This window comes from Pristis pectinata, chromosome 3 (genome assembly GCF_009764475.1).
Source record: "Pristis pectinata isolate sPriPec2 chromosome 3, sPriPec2.1.pri, whole genome shotgun sequence".
Classification (NCBI taxonomy): Eukaryota; Metazoa; Chordata; class Chondrichthyes; order Rhinopristiformes; family Pristidae; genus Pristis; species Pristis pectinata.
In genome coordinates this window covers 130070457-130093645 of record NC_067407.1, presented here as the reverse complement: position 1 = coordinate 130093645, position 23189 = coordinate 130070457, and the positions used below count along the sequence as shown (strand labels likewise).

At 40.5% G+C, this 23189-nt stretch overlaps 1 protein-coding gene across 2 annotated transcripts in view; it reads right to left on the bottom strand.

Moving 5' to 3' along the window:
* sdccag8 (SHH signaling and ciliogenesis regulator sdccag8) overlaps positions 1-23189 on the bottom strand; it is a 312707-nt gene that overhangs the window by 217882 nt on the left and 71636 nt on the right. For both annotated transcript variants that reach the window (XM_052013084.1, XM_052013083.1), the window contains exon 11: positions 17696-17830. In XM_052013084.1, coding sequence (XP_051869044.1) covers positions 17696-17830 — 135 coding nt within the window. The remainder of the gene's footprint in view (positions 1-17695; positions 17831-23189) is intronic.

Sequence of the window (23189 nt, the reverse complement as noted above, 5' to 3'; positions counted from 1 at the left end):
TGTCAAAAAGGCACACTTGGGACTTGGTGGTGCAGGACTGGCAGACTTTCCAGACTATTAGATGTTATTGTATTAATATTACAATTCCTTTTGTTTTAAGATGTTACACAGTGGAATAATACATTTTCCAATGTAGCTGGAAAGTTTCAAGTTCCCACCAGGGCCCTAGTGAGTGGAAGTATGGGAACTGGGGCACTGGTGGGTGGACAGTCAGCATGGAACCAGGGACCGAGCAAGTGGAAAGGGAATGGAGGGACCAGAACCCCAGTGAGCCAGCTGCCATGCCACCAGGCTTTCTGAATAGTCGGAAAATGTATCACTGGAGTTTCACTGCAGCAGGGAAAATGCCAGAGCCTATTATAAAGGATAAAGGATGTGAAATATCAAAATGATTAGACAAAGTCAGTATGGATTTGTCAATATGGTCAATAAGGATTTGTGTGTAAAATTAGAGCACATAGGACCGGGATAATATAGTGGCAAGGACTGAAAATTAGTTGACAGACAGGAAACAGAGTGTAGGAATAAATGGATCTTTTTCAAGGATGGAAGGCAGTAGGGTAATGAGTGGGGGAATTCAGTGATCAGTCCTAATAGTCCCAGCTATTCACAAAATATACCATCGATTTGGAGGAGGGAACTGAAATGTAATTTTTTGATCTTTCCTGATAATATAAAATTAGGTAGGATTGAGTGTTGTGGGGAGGATGCAGAGACTTCAGAGTGGTTTAGACACGTCAAGCAAGCAATCAGGTAAATGCAAATGCAATATAATTGAGACATACAGCGTGGAAACAGGGCCTTTGGCCTACTGAGGCCATACCCACCATGAAACACCCATAAGGTGAATGAATGGGAAGTTACCACTTTAGTAGGATAAACACAAAGACAGAGAATTATTTAAATGGCAATAGATCAGGAAATGTTGATGTATAAAGGGGATCTGGCATCATTGTACACCACACACTCAAAGTAAGTGTGCGGATAAGAAGGCAAATGGTATGTTGCAAGAGGATTTGAGTACAGGAGCAAGGGAAGTCTCACTACTACTGATAGAGGGTCTTGGATGATACACTGGAATATGTTGTGCAGTTTTGGTCTCCATTTTCAAGACCTACACAGTAAATGACAGGGCCCTGCAGAGTGCTGTAGAACAGAGAGACTTGGGAGTACAAGTACATAGTTCCTTGAAAGTAGTGAAGGCAGCGAATGGCATGCTTGCTTTCATTTGCCGGGGCATGAGTATAAGAGTTGGGATGTGAAGTTACAGCTGTACAAGCTGTTGGTGAGACAGCACCTGGAATATTGTGTGCAGCTCTGATCACCGTACTATAGGAAGGATGTGATTAAGCTAGAGAGGGTGCAGAAAAAAATTCACAAGGATGTTGCTGGGAATGGAAGGCTTGAGTTATAAGGAAACTAAATGGATTGGGAATATTTTGCCTGAGTACAGGAGGCTGAAGGGTGACCTTATCATGAGGGGTGTGGGCAAGGTGGATGTCACAGTGTTTTTCTCCCCAGAGTAGGGGACTCTAAAACTAGAGGGGATAGGTTTCAGGTGAGAGGGGAAAGATTTAAAGGTGACCTGAGGGGCAAGTTGTGCCACACAGAGTGTGGTGGGCATATGGAATGAGCTGCCAGATGTAGAGGTGGGTACAATTATAATGTTTAAAAGACATTTGGACAGGTACATGGATAGGAAAGGTTTAGAGAGATATATGGGCCAAATGCGACTAGCTCAGGCAGGCACCATGGTTGGCACGGATGAGTTGGGTGAAGGACCCGTTTCTGTGCTGTATAACTCTATGATTCTATGAAAGGATAACTTGCCATTAAGGGAATGCACAAAGGTTCAGCAGTTTGGCTTCTGGGTTGACAGGACTGCTGTTTGGGCAGAGATTGGGTCAACAAGGCCCATATACAATATACACTTGTTTAGAGAAATGAGAAGAAATTTAACTGAAACATACAAAATTCTGACTGGACTCGACAGGCTGGATGCAGGAAGAATGTTTCACCTGAATGGGATGGGAAGTCTTGACTGAGGGTTACAGTCCCAGAATATAGTACTAGACATTTCGGGCTGAGACAAGGAGAAATTTCTTCACCAAGAGAGTGGTGAACCTGTGGAATTCTGTAGCGCAGAAGGCCCTGCTGACCAAGTCGCTGAATACATTTAAGAAAAGGGATAGATAGATCTCTGGATACAAAAGACATCAATGAATATGGGGAAAGAGCAGGAATATGGTGTTGAGACTGAGGATCAGCCAAAGGCTTACTTCTATAATGGTAAAAAAACAGAAATATACTGCTGCTTAGCAGATCTTGATAGAATAGACACCAAGTATACAGCCATGAATCGACAACAAGCTATTCAGACTACCTGTCCACTGACAGTGCCTCTTAAAAAGAAAGGGTACGACTCGCTCCTAACAGCAAAAATCATACTGTGAATTCTAAAACCATCATGTGAACAACAGCATGAAAGACAAATACTAAATGTTGCTTGGAATACAGAATACAAGCCTCAGGGATGAGGTATCCAGTGCGTCTTTCATCCTTCCAATCCTGGTACATTGAGCTCAGGCAGGGTAAAGGAATCAATGTCATTTTCTTTCTAAGTCCTATGTTTAAAGTTAACTGAAACTTTGTTGACTTAGGAGGGAGGAACATATTCTTATAGTACAAACAAAATATTCCATGTTTTTTTTAAAAAAGTACTGTGTTCTTAAGTAGTGAAAAGATGCCAATAGTTCCAGATGTTAGAGTTTTACACAGGCTGCAGAAGCTGGCAACTATCCCTTTCGAAAATTGTGGCCACTATAGTACGGATTGTGCTTTGTGATATGAGCCTACAGGGACTATCACTGGCTTAATGTTTTTCACACTTTGCCTTGCTGGGACAAGCAGATGGGTGATTATTCTTGCTCTAATTTGAGCTATTCATGAATACTTGATGTGTGCATTTTTCATGTAGGAGTGAGACCAATGGCTTCAACAAAACAAAGTTTAAATGTCTTGCTTTATGCATTTGACATTAGGGAGATTGAGCTTGTCAGAGTCTGAACACTATTCTTAAGTTACAACTATTCCACACCCGAGGAATTTGTATGCTACCATTTTACAGAATGAACTTGTATCGAGCCAAAATGAATTGCTCGCCAGAGCTCCACAGCAAATTGCCAGTAATGTCATCCTCATGGGTCACCTTATTTCAAGTTGTGACATGGAAGTCAAAGAAGAGTAGAGCTGAGTAGAGTGGAGGCACATCTGACCTCCCATTCTGCCAGTGGACTCAGCACTGCTGGGGCAGAGCATGAATTTACTAAAATAAGGGGCCGGATGCCTTGACTAAATAAGGTAAATTCTTTGTTTTACTTTACTACTATGTCCTCCATTGGTTTCTAGCATGAAGGTGTTCTTAACTAACTTTTCATATTTCTTGTCTTAATTTTTATAATTATTGATATTTAACTGATTTTTAACAATAATCGATTTCTAACAATAATTCAAAGGTCTTTGACAGCATGCGTTGTCAAAAGGCTTTCATAGTGGTCCAGGAGTGGGGCCTTAGGATCTGCTAGCTGAAGGTAGTTACTGCTTGTGGACGCTCAGCCAAACAGCATGGCTGTGGGAGCAAGGACACTGGCTTGAAGGATTCCAGAAGACTGCAATAAGTGTGGGCATGGAAGAGCATGGAGAAGAAGCACAGGCAGTGGAGCACATTGAACACAATCCAACCAATTATCTTAATACCCATTTTACTTTGTACACACTCAACATTGCACTAATAGTGAGTACTCTAGTACATTTATAAAAGGTATTTTATTTTCTAATGCACATGGATAACATAAATTGGAAGGTTTCCAGAACAGTGCTTTTCACACTTCCATAAGCTGTGCCATGCTTCGTCAGAGGCGCATACTCTATTGATCCACGGCAAAATCCCACAACTTCCAGCACGCAGCCTTGCAGATGTGATCTCGGCAGCCATCGAGTCAGACAGCACAAAACATGCCCATCAGCCCACTATGTCCATTGCCAACCATCGTACCCATCTACACTCATCCCATTTTCCTGCACTTGGTCCATAACCTTCTAAGCCTTGGCAATTCAAATGTTCATTTAGATACTTCATAACTGGTTGAGAGATTACCTGCCTTCACTACCCCATCAAGCAGTACATTCCAGATTTCATCCACCCTCTGGATGAAAACATTCTCTCAGATCACCTCCAAACCTCCTACCCCTTACTCTAAACTAGGCCCTCTGATTTTAGGCACCTCCGCCAAGACGAAAAATCTCACTATCCACCGTATCCATGCCCCTCAATTTTGTGCAACTCTATCCAGTCCTTCAACCTCAGCTATCTCTTAGAGACATACTACAATAGAAACAACTCTTCCAACTACAGAGCAGTGTTGATACTGAATGAATGAATGAATGAATGAATGAATGAATGATATAATTATCGTTTTGTAAGAGTGGGGCAGAAAATGTAGTGTTCTCAGCAGATCATAAGCACCTGAACATGCTGGTGATGGTCAACAGAGAAATGCCTGGAGGGAGGCATATTCTTTCAGATGTACATTATGGCAGATGCACATTAAAGGATAAATGCACATTTTCTGTGCATCTGTGCAAATTCTTTGAGAGGCTAAAGTGACCCTCCAGTGCCAGAGCCCTTGGCAGGAGGTTGACAGGAAATTTGTTGTAAAGAGTAATACTTCACAAATACAGTTCATGAATGTCTGCATTTTGGGGAAGACCAAGTTGGGCTGTCGATGCTCACACAGTCCGTTCCTGTACTGTGAAAGAATTGTAGATGAATTCTCCTCTCCCCTGGTAGGAAGTTTGAAAGAGTTTCTTAATGAAGCAGTAACCTGCAAGATGTGGCAACATTCAGTATTTGCAGCCTGGAATGATCCTGAGGCTAGGAACCAAGACCTCAATGGACAAAAAAAAAGCTATTTGTGTGTTGCTATTTTAAGTAGCGTGGTTCCAGAAAAATGCGATCAGCAGAGCCTGGTTGTTCTGTAAGTAAATAAGAACCAATATTTTTCAGACAAACAAGGTTGAATATTACACTAGAAACAAATTTTAGGTATTACACTGCTGTTGATCATTTGGGAGAGTTTTGTGTCATTAAATGGACAAATGGACTGGACAAAATGTTTGACATGGATGTGGTGGGCTTAAGGGGCCATTTCTGTGCTACACAACTCTATAAAAGATGTTATGGCTAAAGAAGATCTTGTCAAAAAGTCAACAATCAAATTTACCAGAAGGTTCTAAGAAACAAAAAGAAATGGGCACAGTATTGACTGGCTAAACTGACTTTCAACTGCACCGTATCATTTAACTACGTTAAGTACTTTCAAATCAGAATTAATATTTCAAAAGACTGATCTGCCTTTTTTTCCCTCTACACTATTTGATTATCTTAAGTAAAATTTTGTCTTCATGGAACGGAGATAATATCTGACATTTAAGTTGCTCTTTATTTCATTTATAAATAAAGACCAACCAGGTTTTCAATCCATTATTTGACGTGCCAATACTGCAGTGACTCAGAATGCACTTTTCAAAATTTGAAGTTTTTTCAAGGCTTCATACATTTGAAGGATCATAATGCCCAGACAAAGGATCATCAGCTTATGATGTCTGTGCCTTTGCCAATTCTTTGGAAGAGCTATCCAATAAGGCCACTTCCCTGCTCTTTCTCCAGGGCCCTGCACATTTTCCCTTTCAATTATTTATTCAAGTCTCATTTGAAAGTTCCTGTCAAATCCACTTCCAAAAGTCAGTATTCAGAATCTGGCAGAAGGTCCAATACACTTGGAAGTTCAGGGCTTACTGCAGTTTAAATGGTTGAATGCTGGTGGTTCTGTTTGGAACTCCTGGCAATGGCCAGCAAGATCCAAGTCCATCAGAAGCAATTCTAAAACATTAAGTTTGGGGTGGAAAGTTAAGAAAAAAAAAGTTACATGACTTTGAGAAATGTGAACATTACATAGGCAGTCTCGATTTCTGAGTTTTCTCACTTTTGAGAATAATGGCTGTCGTTTCAAGGTCTAATACTTTCAAGAGCAAAGTGGAGAAGGTGCTAAAAACAAAACATTGAAAGAAAGAGAATTATCTATGCATCATATCTTTTAGTGTGAAATAGAGACTGATCAAATTAATAAAAATGAATGAATGCCTGGAATCAATGACATGCTCATAAAATCGCACAGAGAGAAATGAAAAAGTGAAAGATGTCTATAATTAAAATTGAAAAGCAGAAAATAGTGAAGAAATCAAGAACATAATTGTAAGGGCAGCCCAAGAGAAAAATTGAAAAGGACAATCTGCAAAAAAAAAATCCCCTCTTCTTGTACTCCTAAGAAAAAACATACTGTTAACAGTAATGTAATTTAATCTTAGGGTTAGCAGATCAGCCCAAATCTACTATTAATTGTACTGAAAGCCATGATCATGGCAAAATGCAAGTGTCTGCTGTTTGGAGAGAAGAACAAAGTCTGTAAAAGGCAGAGAACAAAAGCAGAAATAAAGATTCATCACCTACTTCCTCAAGCTAATGTTTGTTCAATACAAGGCTTTTAATTAGATAGCTAACACAATCAACAGCTGAACTGGTAGGAAGACACTAATCAAATTGCATCCATTCTCATTTGGATTTTATATCTCTTCTATACATCTAGTTCTAATAGTTCAGATGGTTGCAAATTAAACATAGCTTTAAAGTTCACAGGAAAAAAAGCATCTGGGCGAGTGCAATAGGCTATATTTTCATTTATTTCTTGAAATGAGTTTTTGATGATGCAGAAGTAAATACATCATAGCAGCAGTTTAAAGATGGAATTATATTAACACTTCTAAATTGATGCAATGTGCATCAACATAAAATAAATGAAGACTCAAGCTAAAGATCAAATTTTTGGGTTCACCAAAGCAAGAAAAGGAAACTCATCCTTATGTGGTAGTTAGGTAGATGGAGAGATCATTTGGGGTACTATCTAACATAATAGAGATTTTTTTCAGTTTCAATCATCAAGTAATGTTACTGCCTGAGCTCTCCTAATACTAAAAATTACTCATGCAAGAGGGGAAAATGAAGTATATGCATTTATCCAGCACCTTCTACTATTTTCAAAGTATCTCAAAAGAATTCATAGCCAATGTTATTCTTGAAGGATGGATGAGTGCTTTGTGTGAAAATGTGGCAACGAGTTTGTTGACTTCAAAATCTTGCAAAAATGCAATATAAATAAATAGCTAATCTGGTTTTGGCTATGTTGATGATGGATCAATGTTGGTCAGAGCAATGGGGAAATAAAAAGTTAACAAAAATATTTACATCCACTTAACCAGACAGATTAGTCTGTTTCATGCAGTACAAAAATATGCAGAACTGTAGGAGAGGCCAGATAAAATAATAACAATCTAGCAGTATCTGTGTGGATGTGTTAGCCTAGATCTTTCTTTGATTGGACTTCACCTCAATCTTCTGACTAAGAACCAATAATGTTACTACCAAGCCATGGCTAGAACTCAATACATATATTCAAGCTTGCACGTGAAAAAGTCTTACTTACTAGTATAGCTGGGGTCTGCCAGCTGAACACTGTGCCTGATGGTATCTGCAGTACATCCATTCCAACATGATCACATTGTTTACTAGCTTAGACAGAAGATACCCACTGGAGATTTTGTAAAGTAAATGCAAATTGCGTATATGGAACAGATTACTTCAGTATGAACAAAAATGATCTTGCTTCTCTTAAATTTAACTGTTTGCATTAAACTTTTAAATATGGTAAAATTGGGTGCACTCTATAATGTTACAGATTGATCTTATGAAAAGGGTTTCTTAATTACATAGCTCAGTCTTATTTCTGTGCACTGCAGGAGGAAAGCAGGTTATGCCTACATACATGACTTAAGGGAATACTATTTACCAGCCTTTATCAGACACATCTATTGTGCCTTTCTAAGTGGAGAGAGTTGGTTCTTTACTTTCTTTTAGAATTGGAGACATTATTACTAAAAACTGCTGGCAAGTTAAAGGGCAAATTAGAAAGTGGCAATTGTGTTTAAGCCCTTAGAAAGTAAGATAAAGTGAGACGAGTCTTGGAGAATTTGCTTGTACCAATGCCAATGTTCACTTGGAGCTTTACAAATTTATTCTGGGAAAGTGTTGGAGCAGCCTATAGGCAGCAGGACACACATCAATTATCCTAATTCTTTCCCTCTTGCAATTGTCTTGCTCATCCTCACAAGATTGACTGCACAGAATGAGATTTCCTTAATACTTATGCAGTAGTCTCTGAGTAGCGAATGAAGAGCACAAACCCTCAGAGGGGAGCCTTTTAGATCACCCACTTGAACCAGGTTCAATTGCCAATGGTCTTGTACAGCATCTGCCACAGTACTGCCCAATGTGCAGATTTACACTTTCTTCCAGATGCATATGCTCACAGCAAGTGTGTGCAAATTTTATCTATGAAGGAGTCTGTCAATGAAGGCAATGCATGCAAATATAACCATCTGTCAAATGTGTCAGGACTAGAAAATTTTTAGCTATGAGGATAGACTGAATAAGCTGCAGTGGAATAGAGAAGGCTGAGGGGGGAATTAAACAAGGCATATAAAATTCTGAGGGACCTGCTTAGAGTAGAGTAAATAGAAAGGATCTATTTCCCTTAGCAGGGTGTTCAAACATCATGGGCCACAGGTTTAAAGTAATTTGCGGAAGGATTAGGGGAAAGATGAAGACAGACATTTCTATCCAGATGGTGGTAAGAGTCTGGAACTCCTGCCTGAAAGCGGTAGAGGCAGAAGCTACATCACATCTGAAAGGCACTCGGATGTGCATTTGAGTAGCTGTGACCCACAGAACTATGGAAGTAGGAAGGTAGGATGAAGAGGATAGCTTTGTTCCCCCAACTGGCTCGGTCTCAGTGGGCCAAATGGCCTTCTTCTGCATGATAAATTTTCCATGAGTCTACATTCAATATCAATGAGCTGGAATATAAAAGTGTGGAGTATCCAAATGGAAAGAGATTTTAGAAAAAGAATTTAAAGATAACTCAGGAGTCCTAGAAGGGGCTGGAATAAAACAGTTGGCACAATATAAAGACTTGTCTGAAGATATCAGCCTGAAGCACATTGGGAATTGGGTGATATATGTCTGAATTAATTCTGCAAAGCTAGAAAGAACACTTCTGTTCCTTTCTGGCTTGTCAGATACTAAAGTAAAAAAAAAGATTTTTTTGTGGGAAGGTGCCAGCAGTTCATTCAAGGTTAAAACACTGGAGACCCAGAAGAGCAGCAAGTGGTGCAAACTCCTCATTTATTCACTGATTTTGTTTTCTCTAAAATAGGTATAAAAGCAAAAAACTGCAGATGCTTGAAATCTGAAATAAAAGAGATAAATCTAAATATTCAAAGGGTCATCCATGCAGAGATAAATTTCCTAGAGAATGGAGTATATGTATTCTTGGTGCATTAAAATATGGCTGTGTTTAGCACTAATGCCAAATTGCATCCCCTGCAAAATGTCACAAAACTGGCCAAGATCCAGTTTGAAATAAACTATAGCTAGAAACAAGTGCTAAAGGGATGTGTGGTTCACAACTGGACTAGGCTCAGCTGAATGCACTTGCTGACACCTCGTTGCAAGGCAATCAGAGAAGGGCATCAACCCTTAAAAGTCACACTCCACATGGCTGCCAGACAGCAGCAAAAAACATTATAGCTTCTACGGAGAAGTAAGACTCTGCAAATGAGAGGAAAGAGTTCCCAGATTCCATGAAAGGAACACTATTCAGGAGGGATGAATAGTGCATGAAAAGCAGGAGACCTGACAGGGTCACAGTTAGAAAAACCTGGCAGTAAGTGGCTAAAGCAGTCAGGAATGAGCTTCTTCTCAGCATGAAGAAATGGCACAAAAAATTTCATTATCTGACAAGCTGTATCAAAATGAGATCCACACTACCACAAATACTGCTCTCTTGCGCAGACATATAGAATGTAGAACAGTACAGCACAGGAACAGACCTTTCAGCCCACCATGCCTGTACCAACCATGATGCCAAACTAACTAATGCCATTTGCTTGCACATGGTCCACATACCTCTATTCCCGGACTGTTCACATCTGTCTCAATGCTGCTTAAACATTGCTATCGTACCTGCTTCTCCCCAGCAGCAGGTTCCAGGCGCCATCACTCTCTCTAAAAAAAAATATTCACCTCACACATCTTCTTTAAACATTCCCCCTCTTGCCATAAACCAATGCCCTCTGGTATTTGATATTTCCACCCTGGGAAAAAGAATATGACTATCTGCCTTATCTATACCTCTCGATTTTATATCAGGTCACCCCTTAGCTTCTGATGTTCCAGAGAAAACAATCAAAGTTTGTCCAACCTCTCCTTATAGCTCATCCACTCCAATCCAGGCAACATCCTGCTGAACATCTTCTGCACCCTCTCCAAAGCCTCCACATCCTTCTTACAGTGCATCAACCAGAACTGCACACAATACTGCAAATGTGGCCTAACCAAAGTTTTAGACACACACACATAGACACATTTACACAGACTGTAAATGGAATGATCACTCCATTCACAGCTAACAGCTTCACCTAATATTGCCTTCTTCATACCATATCTCACAAAGAGCTCAAGCCTCTCAAGATGGCATAACCTTTATCTTTTCAATTAAGCCAAGACATTGCAGAATGGGAAGGGGACTCTTTATGTTCACTGCCTCATCCAGAGTCCTCCTCCTTGTGGTCAGAGTGCCCAAAGAGTCCACAACTACCTCAAGAGCAGATGCTGTCAGAAAGCTACCAGATAAGCTCACTAACAATGTCTCATGGGGATTATCATATCTCTGTTGATGTTTCTTAAACTTATTAATTTCACATGATTTATGCACTGCTGGCAAGGTCAGCATTTATTGCTCATTCTTCATTGCCTATGCTAAGATGAGTCACCTTCCTAAACTGCTGTTGTTGTTCTCCCAATGTGCCGTTGGCTAGCGAGTTCCAAGACTTAGTCCAAACAACAATGAAACACTGGAGATAGTGTGGATTTTGTAGGCTGTACACAATGCATCCACTGTTAGCCTGTGGTAGAAAAAAATGAATGATTGGGATGGCTTGAGTCACTTGAGTGCCTTAATGTTGCTGGATCTTCAGGCAAGTGGAGAGAATGTCATCACACTTATGAATTGTGCATGGTAGATGGCGGAAAAGCTTTGGATGTTGGGATGCAAGTCACTTGCCACAGGATAACTAGTCCCTGACCTGCATGTTCAGTCATGGTATTTATGCAGCCTATCCAGTTGAGTTTCTGGTCATGGTAACCTCTTGGCTGTTGACAGTCAGGATTTTCACAAAGTTAATTTTTGCCCGAATTCAGTGCCTAGGTCAATACCAGCTGGTCAATCCAGTTTTATTTAGTGGTCATGCTTAATCTGAATGGCTTGCTGAATGGGTCTGGAATTACATGTCAGGCAAGTGATTTCTTCCCCAACAGTGAACTAGATGTTTTAACAGCAATCTAGCAGTTTCTGTGATCATCGTTACGGAGGCTAGTTGATCTATTGTAAACAAGTTCACTACCAGATGTGTTGTTGGATGATCATGAAAGTATTTTAGGAGCAGCTTACAATTGATTGTTGTTTCGTTTTGCTTTGTTTTTGGCAGGGTTTCAGGAGGGGCTCTGTGTTTTTCCCTTCTTAGAACACCATTGCTGGTATAATATTGTCACATGAACAGAGATATAGAGAACAAACTCAGTTTTGCAAGCCATCCATACAGATCATTTCAAAAACATCAGTACATCAAGGTAGTACAAGGGAAAAGCAGGAACAGAATGCAGAAAATAGTGTTATGGTTATAATACAGAGAAAGTGCAGCGCAGGTAGACAACAAGGTGCAAGGGTCATGATGAAGTAGATTTTGAGGTTAAGAGTTCATCTTCAACATACAAGAGGTCTGTTGAAGAGTCTTTTAACAGCAGGGTAGAAGCTATGCTTGAGTTTGGTGGTACATGTTCTCAAGCTTTTGTATCTCCTGCCCGATAAGGGTGGGGGTGGGGGGGGGGAAAGAGAGAATGTCTGGGGTGGAGAGATCTTTGATTACGTGGCTGCTTTTCCAAGGTAGCAAGAAATGTGGACAAAGTCCATGGAGGGGAGGCTGGTTTCAGTGATGGACTGAGCTGTGTCCACAACTCTCTAATTTCTTGTGGTCCTGGGCAGAACAGTTGCCAAACCAAGATGCGATGCATCCGAATAGGACGCTTTCATTGATGCATCTATAAAAATTGTTAAAGGTCAACAGGGATATGCCAAATTTCCTTAGCTTTCTAAGGAAGTAGTGGTACTGGCATGTTCTCTTGGCCATGGCATCTATGTGGTTAAAAAGAACAAGCTATTGGTGATGTTTACACCTAGAAATTTGAAGCTCTCAACCATCTATACCTCAGCACCACTGACACATCCAAGATGCACCACTGATACATGTGCTCCACCCCACCTCCTGAAGTCAATGACCAGTTATTTTGTTTTGCTGACATTGAGGGAAAGGTTGTTGTCATGACGCCACGCCACTAGGCTCTCCATCTCCTTCCCATTCTCTGTCTCATCATTATTTGAGATCCAGCCCACTATGGTGTCATCTGTGAACTTGTAGATGGAGTTAGAGCAGAAAATGCGGCTAGATATATTCTAGCTTTGCTTTTAAAAAGACTATAGCTTCACTGCTACAGACCACTTGATTGTGAAATATTTAGATTCATGCAAATACTGCGTGTTATTCTGATAATCATTATGGAAGTCTCCTAACATAAAAGTTCATAACCATTTCCTGATTTTATCTCCTGCTTGTACAATACTTCAAGGACACCTCGTAGGAAATGACTAACACAAGAGGCAGAAAAGTTCGAGGCTGGTCACATGATACAATGAAACACCTGCTCGAAATTTCCTCTTCTCTCAGAGCCTCCCTTTACGCAGGGGATTGAAAGCTACAAGAATATGAGAGACAGTATTGTGAGGAAATTTTTCTTGTACAGGGAAGTGTGATGCCATATTGATCCAATCCAATTGTTGTGAGCCAGGTGAATCACACTGCTTCGTTGCCAAGGTTGGAGAGGATGTGAGCCTCTGGAAAGGTGATTAGCAGGGTAGGAGCAAGGAAAGCTAACTGCAATGGAATTCTTCTCCTGACCAAATGCTTGGAATGAGGTCTTGTTATAATCAACACCATGTTTTGTCACAGAAGTACGTATAAAAGCTCATTGAAACACCCTTGAATCAGGCACCAGCACCTGTTAGATTGTACTATCAGCCAAGCCAGTGTCCACAATATGGTACCCCGACATGGTAATTAGCACTGATACCTCCCAGCTCCAGGGACCAGGATTCAATCGTGACTTCTGATGATCTGTAGGTTTTCCATGCACGAGTTCCACCAGGTGCTCTGGTTTCCTTCCACATCCTAAAGACGTTCTGGTGAGGTTAAATGACTTCTATAAACTGCCGTGAGTACAGGTGGGTGGCAGTAGAAATAGGGGCATGGGAAGTTGATGAGCACGTGGAAGAGAATAAGTCACACATGAGTAAGTGGGGGAATGGGACTGATCAGAGGGCTCTTAGAGCCAGCAGAGACACAATGGGCTAAAATAACTTTCTACTGCATTGTAGGGAAATAGGAAAGAATATGAAATACCCATACCATGACTGGTACCAGATTTACTCACTTCTGTTAGCCTGGTTCAAAACAACAACGTCTGCAAGAAAAGCAAATGTCAAAGGTCTCATGGACTTCCACAAAGGCTCCTTTTCACAACCTGAATTCTTCCTAAAATATGGTGGCATTATTTCAGCATGTGACAGGAAGTGGAGTGACACCATGTTCAAGGTAAAACACATGACTGTGAAGACCAGTGATATATGCAAATTGAGTATGGATTATGATACAGTACCTTCCAGCTTGTGTTCACCTGCTTACAATTGTACTTAATAAAAGGAACATTAACTCAGCCCTGCCCCTCATGTTCCAATTATTTCCTTAAATAATAACAACTGAATAAATAATACAAGGAATCACTGATTGAAAAGAGCAGTGCAATCAGGCATTTCTAACAAGATGATCTTTTTGGGAAATTTACCCAGACTATAATAATAGGGTATTGTCACTGACTATGGTAAATAGATAACTGATACTGGAAAGTAAAATGAATGTCAAGCACGTTAACTAGATGAACATTAACTTTTGGGCCACAACACAATATCAAAATTTTCAGTACAAAGAACAGGCATAAACAGACACAAATGAGACTTTAACTGAAAGTAATGCACCTTTTGCATTCTCTGTAGTTCTTAATGCACTAGTCCTCAAATGGTTATACACAGATTAAACATCAAACATTAAAACTGTATTAAAATTGCCTCAATGACAATTTGTTTGTCTTAATAAAGAAATTACTGTAATATTTCTGCAACATTTTTACTTATCACTTAAAATTCAAAAAGTTAAAAAAAGAAAACCTTCATTACAAGTGAAAAATGTACTCAACAAATGAAGGCACAAGGTCATTAATCACTGGTTGAAGACACAAGGTTATTAATCATTGACTGAAAAACATTATAGCTGGTATTCACTGAAATATTAATATCAATAGATTTTGACATAGCTTAATATAGCTATAATAACCTATATGTGATATGACATCTTCATCTACCTTTCCATGTAGTTTATTGGTGAAAACACGAAGACTCTATTCTGAGATTGTTATAACTCCAAAAAACAAAAAGGGAATCAGACACAGAATTTTTACAAATACAGAAAGTGAATTCGTGCAGCTCAAATTTACATTTAATTTCATGCTACAAACACAGTCATCCTCTAAAGTGGTTAGACTGTCAATAGACAGGGCTCTAACAATTTCTTTCTAACTGGAACCAGGAGACTTCAACTGTAAAACAAACTGTATCTTGTTATTCATCCTTCAGGCTTCGCAGCATGCTCAGCCACCTCAAGGCTATTGTTACTTAGACAAAGAAAGACACGTCAGTCGTGACTGTGGACCAGAATACATCGAAGACAAAAGAAGTAGCATGGAAATCATCAGCAAACACAAAAGAAATCATCTCTGCCCATCATTTCTCAAATGGCAATTGTCAGTTCAAGAGGGAAATGTGAAGTGCATAATTATAATGTGCTAACTGCAACAGAAGAATAATGAAAATCAAATGGAATTGGGGAAAAGTCATTTGAAGAAACATTTCAAAAGTGATCCAGACTATATTAAATCAACACTAAATTTTTGAAGCACTGTGACAAAATATAATTCTAACACTGAAAAAGGATGTTAGTTGAAGCTATAACTGATGATTCCCAAAGCCCTTGGGCCAGATCCTGATGGACCAGGCCTGCAGACCAGAATCACAGCCCATTGTCTCCACATACCCTTGGGCCAGATGTGGGGGGCTACTCTTGCCAGACAATCACATCCTTGAATCAGGCAGCAATGTCAAAATGACTACTAAGTATTGAAGTGGTATACTGCTGAGACTCCACTCATAAAGCAGCCCAACATGCACTGAAGGCAGGCAATAATGAAGGTGGAGCTTTGCCTTCTGTCCATTGAATTCTACTCAGAGATATTTAAGAACTATTAAGATTGAAATGAATAATTTTAAAAAGCTAATTAAAACAAAAGCACAGGATAATCTAAGACGCTGAGTAAAAAAAAACTTATCCTCCCCAATGACTCCTAATCTGCAGGCCGAGAATCTTCAATAAAACCACAAGGGTCTGACTGGCACAGGATCTGACAGCCAATTAATTCCCCAGCATAACAATTCCCAAATCTCTCAAAAAATCAGTCTGAATGACTGAATGTCAGCTGTTCCACTTGAAACTGCTAGCATCAACCGGCAAGGTTTTGGCCCTCAAGATGGCCAGTTAGTTGAGTAAGAAGCCTTGAAGAGGGGCAGTAGTTCCAAAGATATTCAGTTATTCATTTCTCAGGTCCTGAAGGACATCCAAGTCTTCACTAACTCATTTTGTTTTAAATGAACCAATCCATTCCCTAGCAAAACCTACTACAACCCATCTTCACCACACCCTTCCACAAGTGCCAAAAGCTTACCTAATGTGAATCTTAATATTTTTATACTAAAACTGAGCTGCCTGCTGGCCTTGTAACACAAATACCAGAAATAGCAATATTTCAGAATGGATATTCATGCTTCTGGCTGCAGGATTGGTTATGGTATTGGTGGACGGCCTTTGAGCTGAAAAATTAACTCTGTTTCCTTTTCCACAGATGCTGTCTGACATGCTGAATGTTTCCAGGAATTTTTTGGGTTTTTGTTTTGGCTATGAGTATGATGTACCACAAAAGAAATGTAATGGCATATATTAAGAAACTGGTTGACTGACAGGAAACAGAGCAAGGATAAATAATTGTTATTGGATTGGAAGTGACAAATTCAAGACGACAATGCTGGTTCCATTTTAATTTTTGTTATTTAGGAATTATTTGGATAAGTATACATTATTTGAAATTCGCAGCTGATACACTGAAAATAGTGAGGAGAAATGGTAAGAGACTTCAGAAAGACAGACAAGTTAATCGAGAAGCTTCACTGATAGGAGATGCAAGTTCATGTGGAAATACACTTTGTGCAATCAAAGAAATGGCAGGACCTATGTGGATAAAACACTAAAAATAGATTTTTGAATTTTTATAAATAAGTAATTTAATATAAAGGTGAAAAAATAATGAATTTAAACAGAATAATGCCTAGGCAAATACTCCACAGTAGTGTTCCTTTGCTATAAATAACTTTCTCTCTTCCTCATGGCCTGCATGTTTTTTTCTTACAGAGTAGGGGCACACACACAAAAATATACCAATAGTGTCACAAGGAAACGCATGATGAACAAAGTCAAGTTGTGCATCACTTGACCACAGTGGGTGGGCAAAGGTGATTTTAACCAGCTCTGAATTATTTACAAAATATAAAAAAAAGTACATAATACATATCTGTGTGAATACTTATTAAATAGAATACATGATGGACCCAGTACAAGGTGATCCACAACAAATGCAATTTACTCAATTCTGATGAAAAGTTATTAACCTGAGATGTTAACTCCGTTTTCCTCCCTATAGATTTCTCTCCCCAAGATTCCAGCTTGCTGAGTATTTTCAGTATTTTGCATTCTTATTTCAGATTTCCAGCGTCTGCTGGTTTCTCGGTGCAAAAAACGTCAATTCACTCAGTTACAATGGTTAACACTGTTCTCCTGAGGGTACATGGATGCGAGAGAGATTAACCCTACAATATCTTTGACATTTACTTACAAACATACAACTAGCAAAGACTACTAGCACAGGATTGGGACACGAGAGACTGGAGATGCTGGAATCTTGAGCAACACACAAAATGCTGGAGGAACTCAGCAGGTTAGGCAGCATCCATGGAGGGAAATGGACAGTTGACGTTTCAGGCCAAGACTCAGTCCTGAGGAAGGGTCTCAGCCCAAAACATCAACTGTCCATTTCTCTCCATAGATGCTGCCTGACCTGCTGAGTTCCTCCAGCATCTGTGTTGCACTAGCACAAGATTATTGTGTTACCAAGTCTGGAGAACTCTTAACTTCATACCTTGTTCATTTCCATCTCGGTATATTTTAGCTGCTTCTGAGTTGCTTCCAATTGGCTGCATGCTGAATCCTTCTCTCTCATCAGCCTTTGCAACTGACCTTCAAGGCATGCAACATTCTCTGACAAACAGCTCACCTGTAAATAAACAGTGTAACATGAATTTTATCTGCAATAGTGTTGCTCACAATTAGAATTCCAGATTTGACCAACTTCATTACAAACAAAATATATATTGTAGTCACTATTGTTGGGGATTTGATCTCAGCATTCATATTAGTGCAACATATGCTGGTGCACTTTAATGTACTTGTCCATTTGCTTTTAAATGGCAAGATGAACAGCAGGGTGTGGAAGTGAATGAAAACAGGTCCATACTTATAAAGCTTCACAAATGTAGAACCTTGTTGCATTTCTCTGGGCTCTCAGTAAGTTATCATGATCTTTTGGGGGTTTAGGGTTATTTTTGTAACCTTTTCAAATAAATAGATGGTGCTTCCCCCTCAACTTTCCTAGGTCCCTGGAACCAGTCAGAAGATCCAACTTGCATTTAATGCAAGCAGGCTACTTCTGCAACCCAATTCTTAAAGTTCAGAAGGAAAGCAAAAGCCAAAAATGTCACACCTTTAAGACCTACAGAACACCTTAAAGAAAACCTTCTATGAACACAAGCATAGTTACACAAAACCTGCTATTACTTTCTTCCTTTAAAAACTCAGAAGGTGACAGTGTACCGGATGCTACATAAAGCCCAAAGTAAACAGTGAACATAGAAGCAAAACGTCAGGCTTCACAGAATTGTTCAAGGATAGTAATAGTCAACAGATATGCACCAAATTAAATTGTCTATGCTTCTCAGGTAAATACAATCAGAATGAATACCACTGACTGCAACAAAAAAAAATCATCCTAGTCCCCCATTTGTTACAAAACAAGCTTATTTGAAGTATAACAAAATCCCTACTGTGAAGTACCAATGCACTTCTAAAACACTCACCCTGTGTCTAAGCACACCCTACCTGGGGAGCCCAGGCTCCTACTCTACTCCTAGTAAATACTACAGTGATATAATTACACAGCAAACATGATCTACTATGATACATCCCCTGGGGGATTAAAAAAAAGAACCAAACTAAATGTAGACTCCTGTTGTGAACTCTCCAGCAACTTGCTTGTACATCAATAGCAATCAAAAGTTGGCAAGCAGCCCTGCAGATAATTAGAGTTAGATTTATGGCAGTACAAATGGAACAGAGAGAAGGAAGTAGGAATCTTGATTGGATTGACTATGGCACACTGCAAAGCTGGCAAACATACAACCTTTTGAGTGCTTTCTCACAGGTTTAGAGTGGCATAAGACCCTCAATGATTCAGCAATCACCTTGGATAGCCCATGAGGGCAGGAAGAATCTCCAAAATTGACCTGCGAGATTAGAGGCGAAGGTGACAATCTGCTTAAATCAGACAGAACATAGATGGTTTGTTTTTATTTTGACAAATTAGGATAATGCTCAGGAGACCATCAAGGAATGCGTTAAAGACGTCAGGTCCAGAATGACAAAGGAAGAAATAATTTAAATATACAAATGACACTTAAACCAAAGAGCAATGTAGATAATTCTGATCCACAAGGGGAAAAAAAACATTAATTATACAAATGTAAGGATTTCTTAGGTTATTATGCTTTCACTGGTATTCAAGGATAATGTGTTCACATATTCTTTCTCTATTATTGTAATGGAGGCATTAAGGTATATAATTTATTACCCACACAGTGCAATGTCAAAGCCAGAACAGCAACAAAACACACTTATTTTTTGAAGAGTAATAAATATTAATTGTCATTTAATTTGAGGTGATATTTAACTTTACAATGCCTTGTAAATTGAACAAAAGCTACACGAATCACCGTACACCAATAAATATATCTTATTTCTCCACCAGATGACACCAGAGTACATTTACAACTAAATTCAGAGGATCAGTCAGAGTATAACAGTGCAATAAAAACTGGACATTTGTCAATAGAAGGGTTTTGGAATAAACTCCTTAAAAGCTGCATAAACATTAGTAGTGTGGGGAGAAAATGGACTTATTTCATGTATCAAACTTGATCTTTCATACTAAATCATCACTTTCCTCCCCAAACTTAAATTTCATTGATTAATACAAGGATTAGCACAATGCATGATGCTTTATAACCTTGTTTCTCCAGGGTTCTTTTCAGATTGTCCTCAGCATCATATTTAAATAAAAGACAGCATTCAGATATGAGGTGCTACGTTTCAAATAACAATAACACTCATGTCACAAAGGTGCCAAACAATGACTATTTCTGTCAAAAGAGACAGAGTCTGCCATTAGCAATATTCTTAGTCACCATGGACCAGAAACTCAATTGGATCAGCCACATAAATACTGTAGCTACAAGGGCTGGGTGTCCTGCAGCAAAGGACTGCCTTCTGACACCCAGCCCTTTACACCATCAACTAGGAAGAGTCAGGAGTGAGGTGGAATATCCTTCAGTTGCCTGGATGAGGAGCTCGACACCATCCAGGACACAGCAGCCTGCTTGACTGGCACACTATCAATCACATACAGCATTACAGCACAGTACAGGCCCTTCAGCCCATGATGTTGTGCTGACATTTTATCCTGCTCTAAAATCTATCTAACCCTTTCCTCCCACATAACTCTCCATTTCTCCATCATTCATGTGCTTAAAGAGTCTCTTAAATGTCCCTAACGTATCTGCCTCCACCACCTCTGCCGGCGGTGCATTCCATGCACCCACCACTCTATGTAAAAAAAAAACTTACCTCTGACATCCTCACATACCTTCCTCCAATCACCTTAAAATTATGCCCTCTCGTATGAGCCATTTTTGCCCTGGGAAAGTCTCTGACTGTGCACTCTATCTATGCCTCTTATCATCTTGTACACCTCTATCAAGTCACTTCTCATCCTCCTCCTCTCCAAAGAGAAAAGCCCCAGCTCGCTCAACCTGTCCTCATAAGACATGCTCTCCAATCCAGGCAGCATCCTGGTAAATTGCCTCTGCACCCTCACTAAAGCTTCCACATCCTTCCTATAATGAGGCGACCAGAAATGAACACAATACTCCAAACGTGGTCTAACCAAAGTTCTATAGAGCTGCAATACTACCTTGAGGCTCTTGAACTCAACACCCCAACTAATGAAGGCCAACATACCATACGCCTTCTTAACAACCCTATCGACCTGCATGGCAACCTTGAGAGATCTATGGACGTGGACCCCAAGATCCCTCTGTTCCTCCATACTGCTAAGAGTCCTGCCATTAACCTTGTATCCTGCCTTCAAATTCGATCGTCCAAAGTTATCACTTCACACTTATCCAGGTTGAACTCCATCTGTCACTTCACAGCCCAGCTCTGCATCCTATCAATGTCCTGCTGTAACTTACAGCAACCTTCCACACTATCCACAACACCACCAACCTTCGCGTCATCAGCAAACTTACTAACCCACCCTTCCACATCCTCATCCAAATCATTTATATGTATATAAAAAAAATCACAAAGAGCAGGGGTCCCAGAACAGATACCTGCAGAACACCACCGGTCACCGACCTCCAGGCAGAATACGCTCTATCTACAACCACCTATGGGCAAGCCAATTCTGAATCCACACAGCCAGGTTTCCCTGGATTCCATGCCTCCTGACTTTCTGAATGAGCCTTCCATAAGGAACCTTATCAAACACCTTGCTAAAATCCATGTACACCACATCCACTGCTCTACCTTCATCAATGTGCTTTGTCACATCTTCAAAGAACTCAATCAGGCTCGTGAGGCACAACCTGCCCCTCATAAAGCCATGCTGACTGTCCCTAATCAGCCTATGCTTCTGAAAATGCCCATAAATCCTGTCTCTAAGAATCTTCTCCAGTAATTTGCCCATCACTGAAGAAAGACACACTGGCCTGTAATTCCCGTGTCTGACTTCCACCCACACTGACTCAGTAGACGATCCCTCCAGGACATCCTCCCTTTCTACAGCTGTGATACTGTCCCTCATCAGCAAAGCCACTCTTCAACCTCTTTTACCTCCATCCCTGTCTCTTTTGAAACATCTAAACCCTGGAATATCCAGCAGCCATTCCTGTTCTTGTTACATCCAAATCTCTGCAATGGTCACCATGTCGTAGTTCCATGCACTTACCCATGCTCTAAGTTCCTCACCCTTGTTCCTGATACTTCTCGCATTAAAGTAGACACACTTCAGCCCATCCAACTGACCGCAATTTTGCCCTTTCAACTGCCGCTCCTTCCTCAATCTTTCTACATGCTGCATCTACTTGTACACTAAATGCACCAACCTCTGACCTATCATTCAGGTTCCCATGCCCCTGCCAAACTAGTTTATACCCTTCCTAACAACTCTAGCTAAGCTGCCCACAAGAATATTGGTGCCCCTCCAGTTCAGGTATAACCCGTCCCTTTTGTACAGGTTGTACCTTCCCCAGAAGAGATCCCAATGATCCACAAATCTGAAAACCTGCCCCCTGCACCAACTCCTCAGCCACACGTTCATCTGCCAAATCAATCTATTCTTACCCTCACTGGCGTATGGCACAGGAAGAAATCCAGAGATTACTACCCTTGAGGTCCTGCTTTTCAGCTTCCTACCTAGCACCCTATATTCCCTCTTCAGGACCTCATCTCTTTTCCTACCTATGTCATTGGTACCAATATGTACCATGACTTCTGGCTGTTCACCCTTCCCCCTCAGAATGCTGTGGACCCGATCTGAGATGTCCCTGACCCTGGCGCCCGGGAGGCAACATACCATTTGGGAGTCTCTTTCACATCCACAGAATCTCCTGTCTGCCCCCTTTACTATTGAATCTCCTATCACTACCGCTCTCCTCTTCTCCCCCCTTCCCTTTGCAGCCCACAACCAGGATCAGTGCCAGAGATCTGGTCACCACGGCTTTCCCCTGGTAGGTCCCCCCCGCCCCAACAGTATCCAAAGCAGTATACCTGTTATTGAGGGCAATGTCCACAGGGGTACTCTGCACTACCTGCCTATTCTCCTGACAGTCACCCAGCTACTTGCCTCCTGCAGCTTCAGAGGACTGCCTCCCTGTAGCTCTCATCTATGAACTCCTCGTTCTCTCATAGGAGCCGAAGGTCATCCAGTTGCAGCTCCAGTTCCCGAACACTGTCTGTAAGGAGCTGCAGCTGAATGCACCTTGTGCAGATGTAGCTATCAGGGAGACTGGAGGTTTCCCAGAACTCCCATATCTCACAAGATGAACACACCACTGGCCCTGGAGCCATTCTAACTACTCTAGCCTGGCACTAAAGGAAAAAAATCAAAGAAAGAAAGACAGACAAAGAAACTTACCAGAGACTTACCTTAGCCTCCACCTCCGCTGGTTGATGCCTTTTGAGCCAAAGCCTCAAGTGCTCCATTCTAACTCTGGTCCACTCACACAATGGCTGCTCTGCTT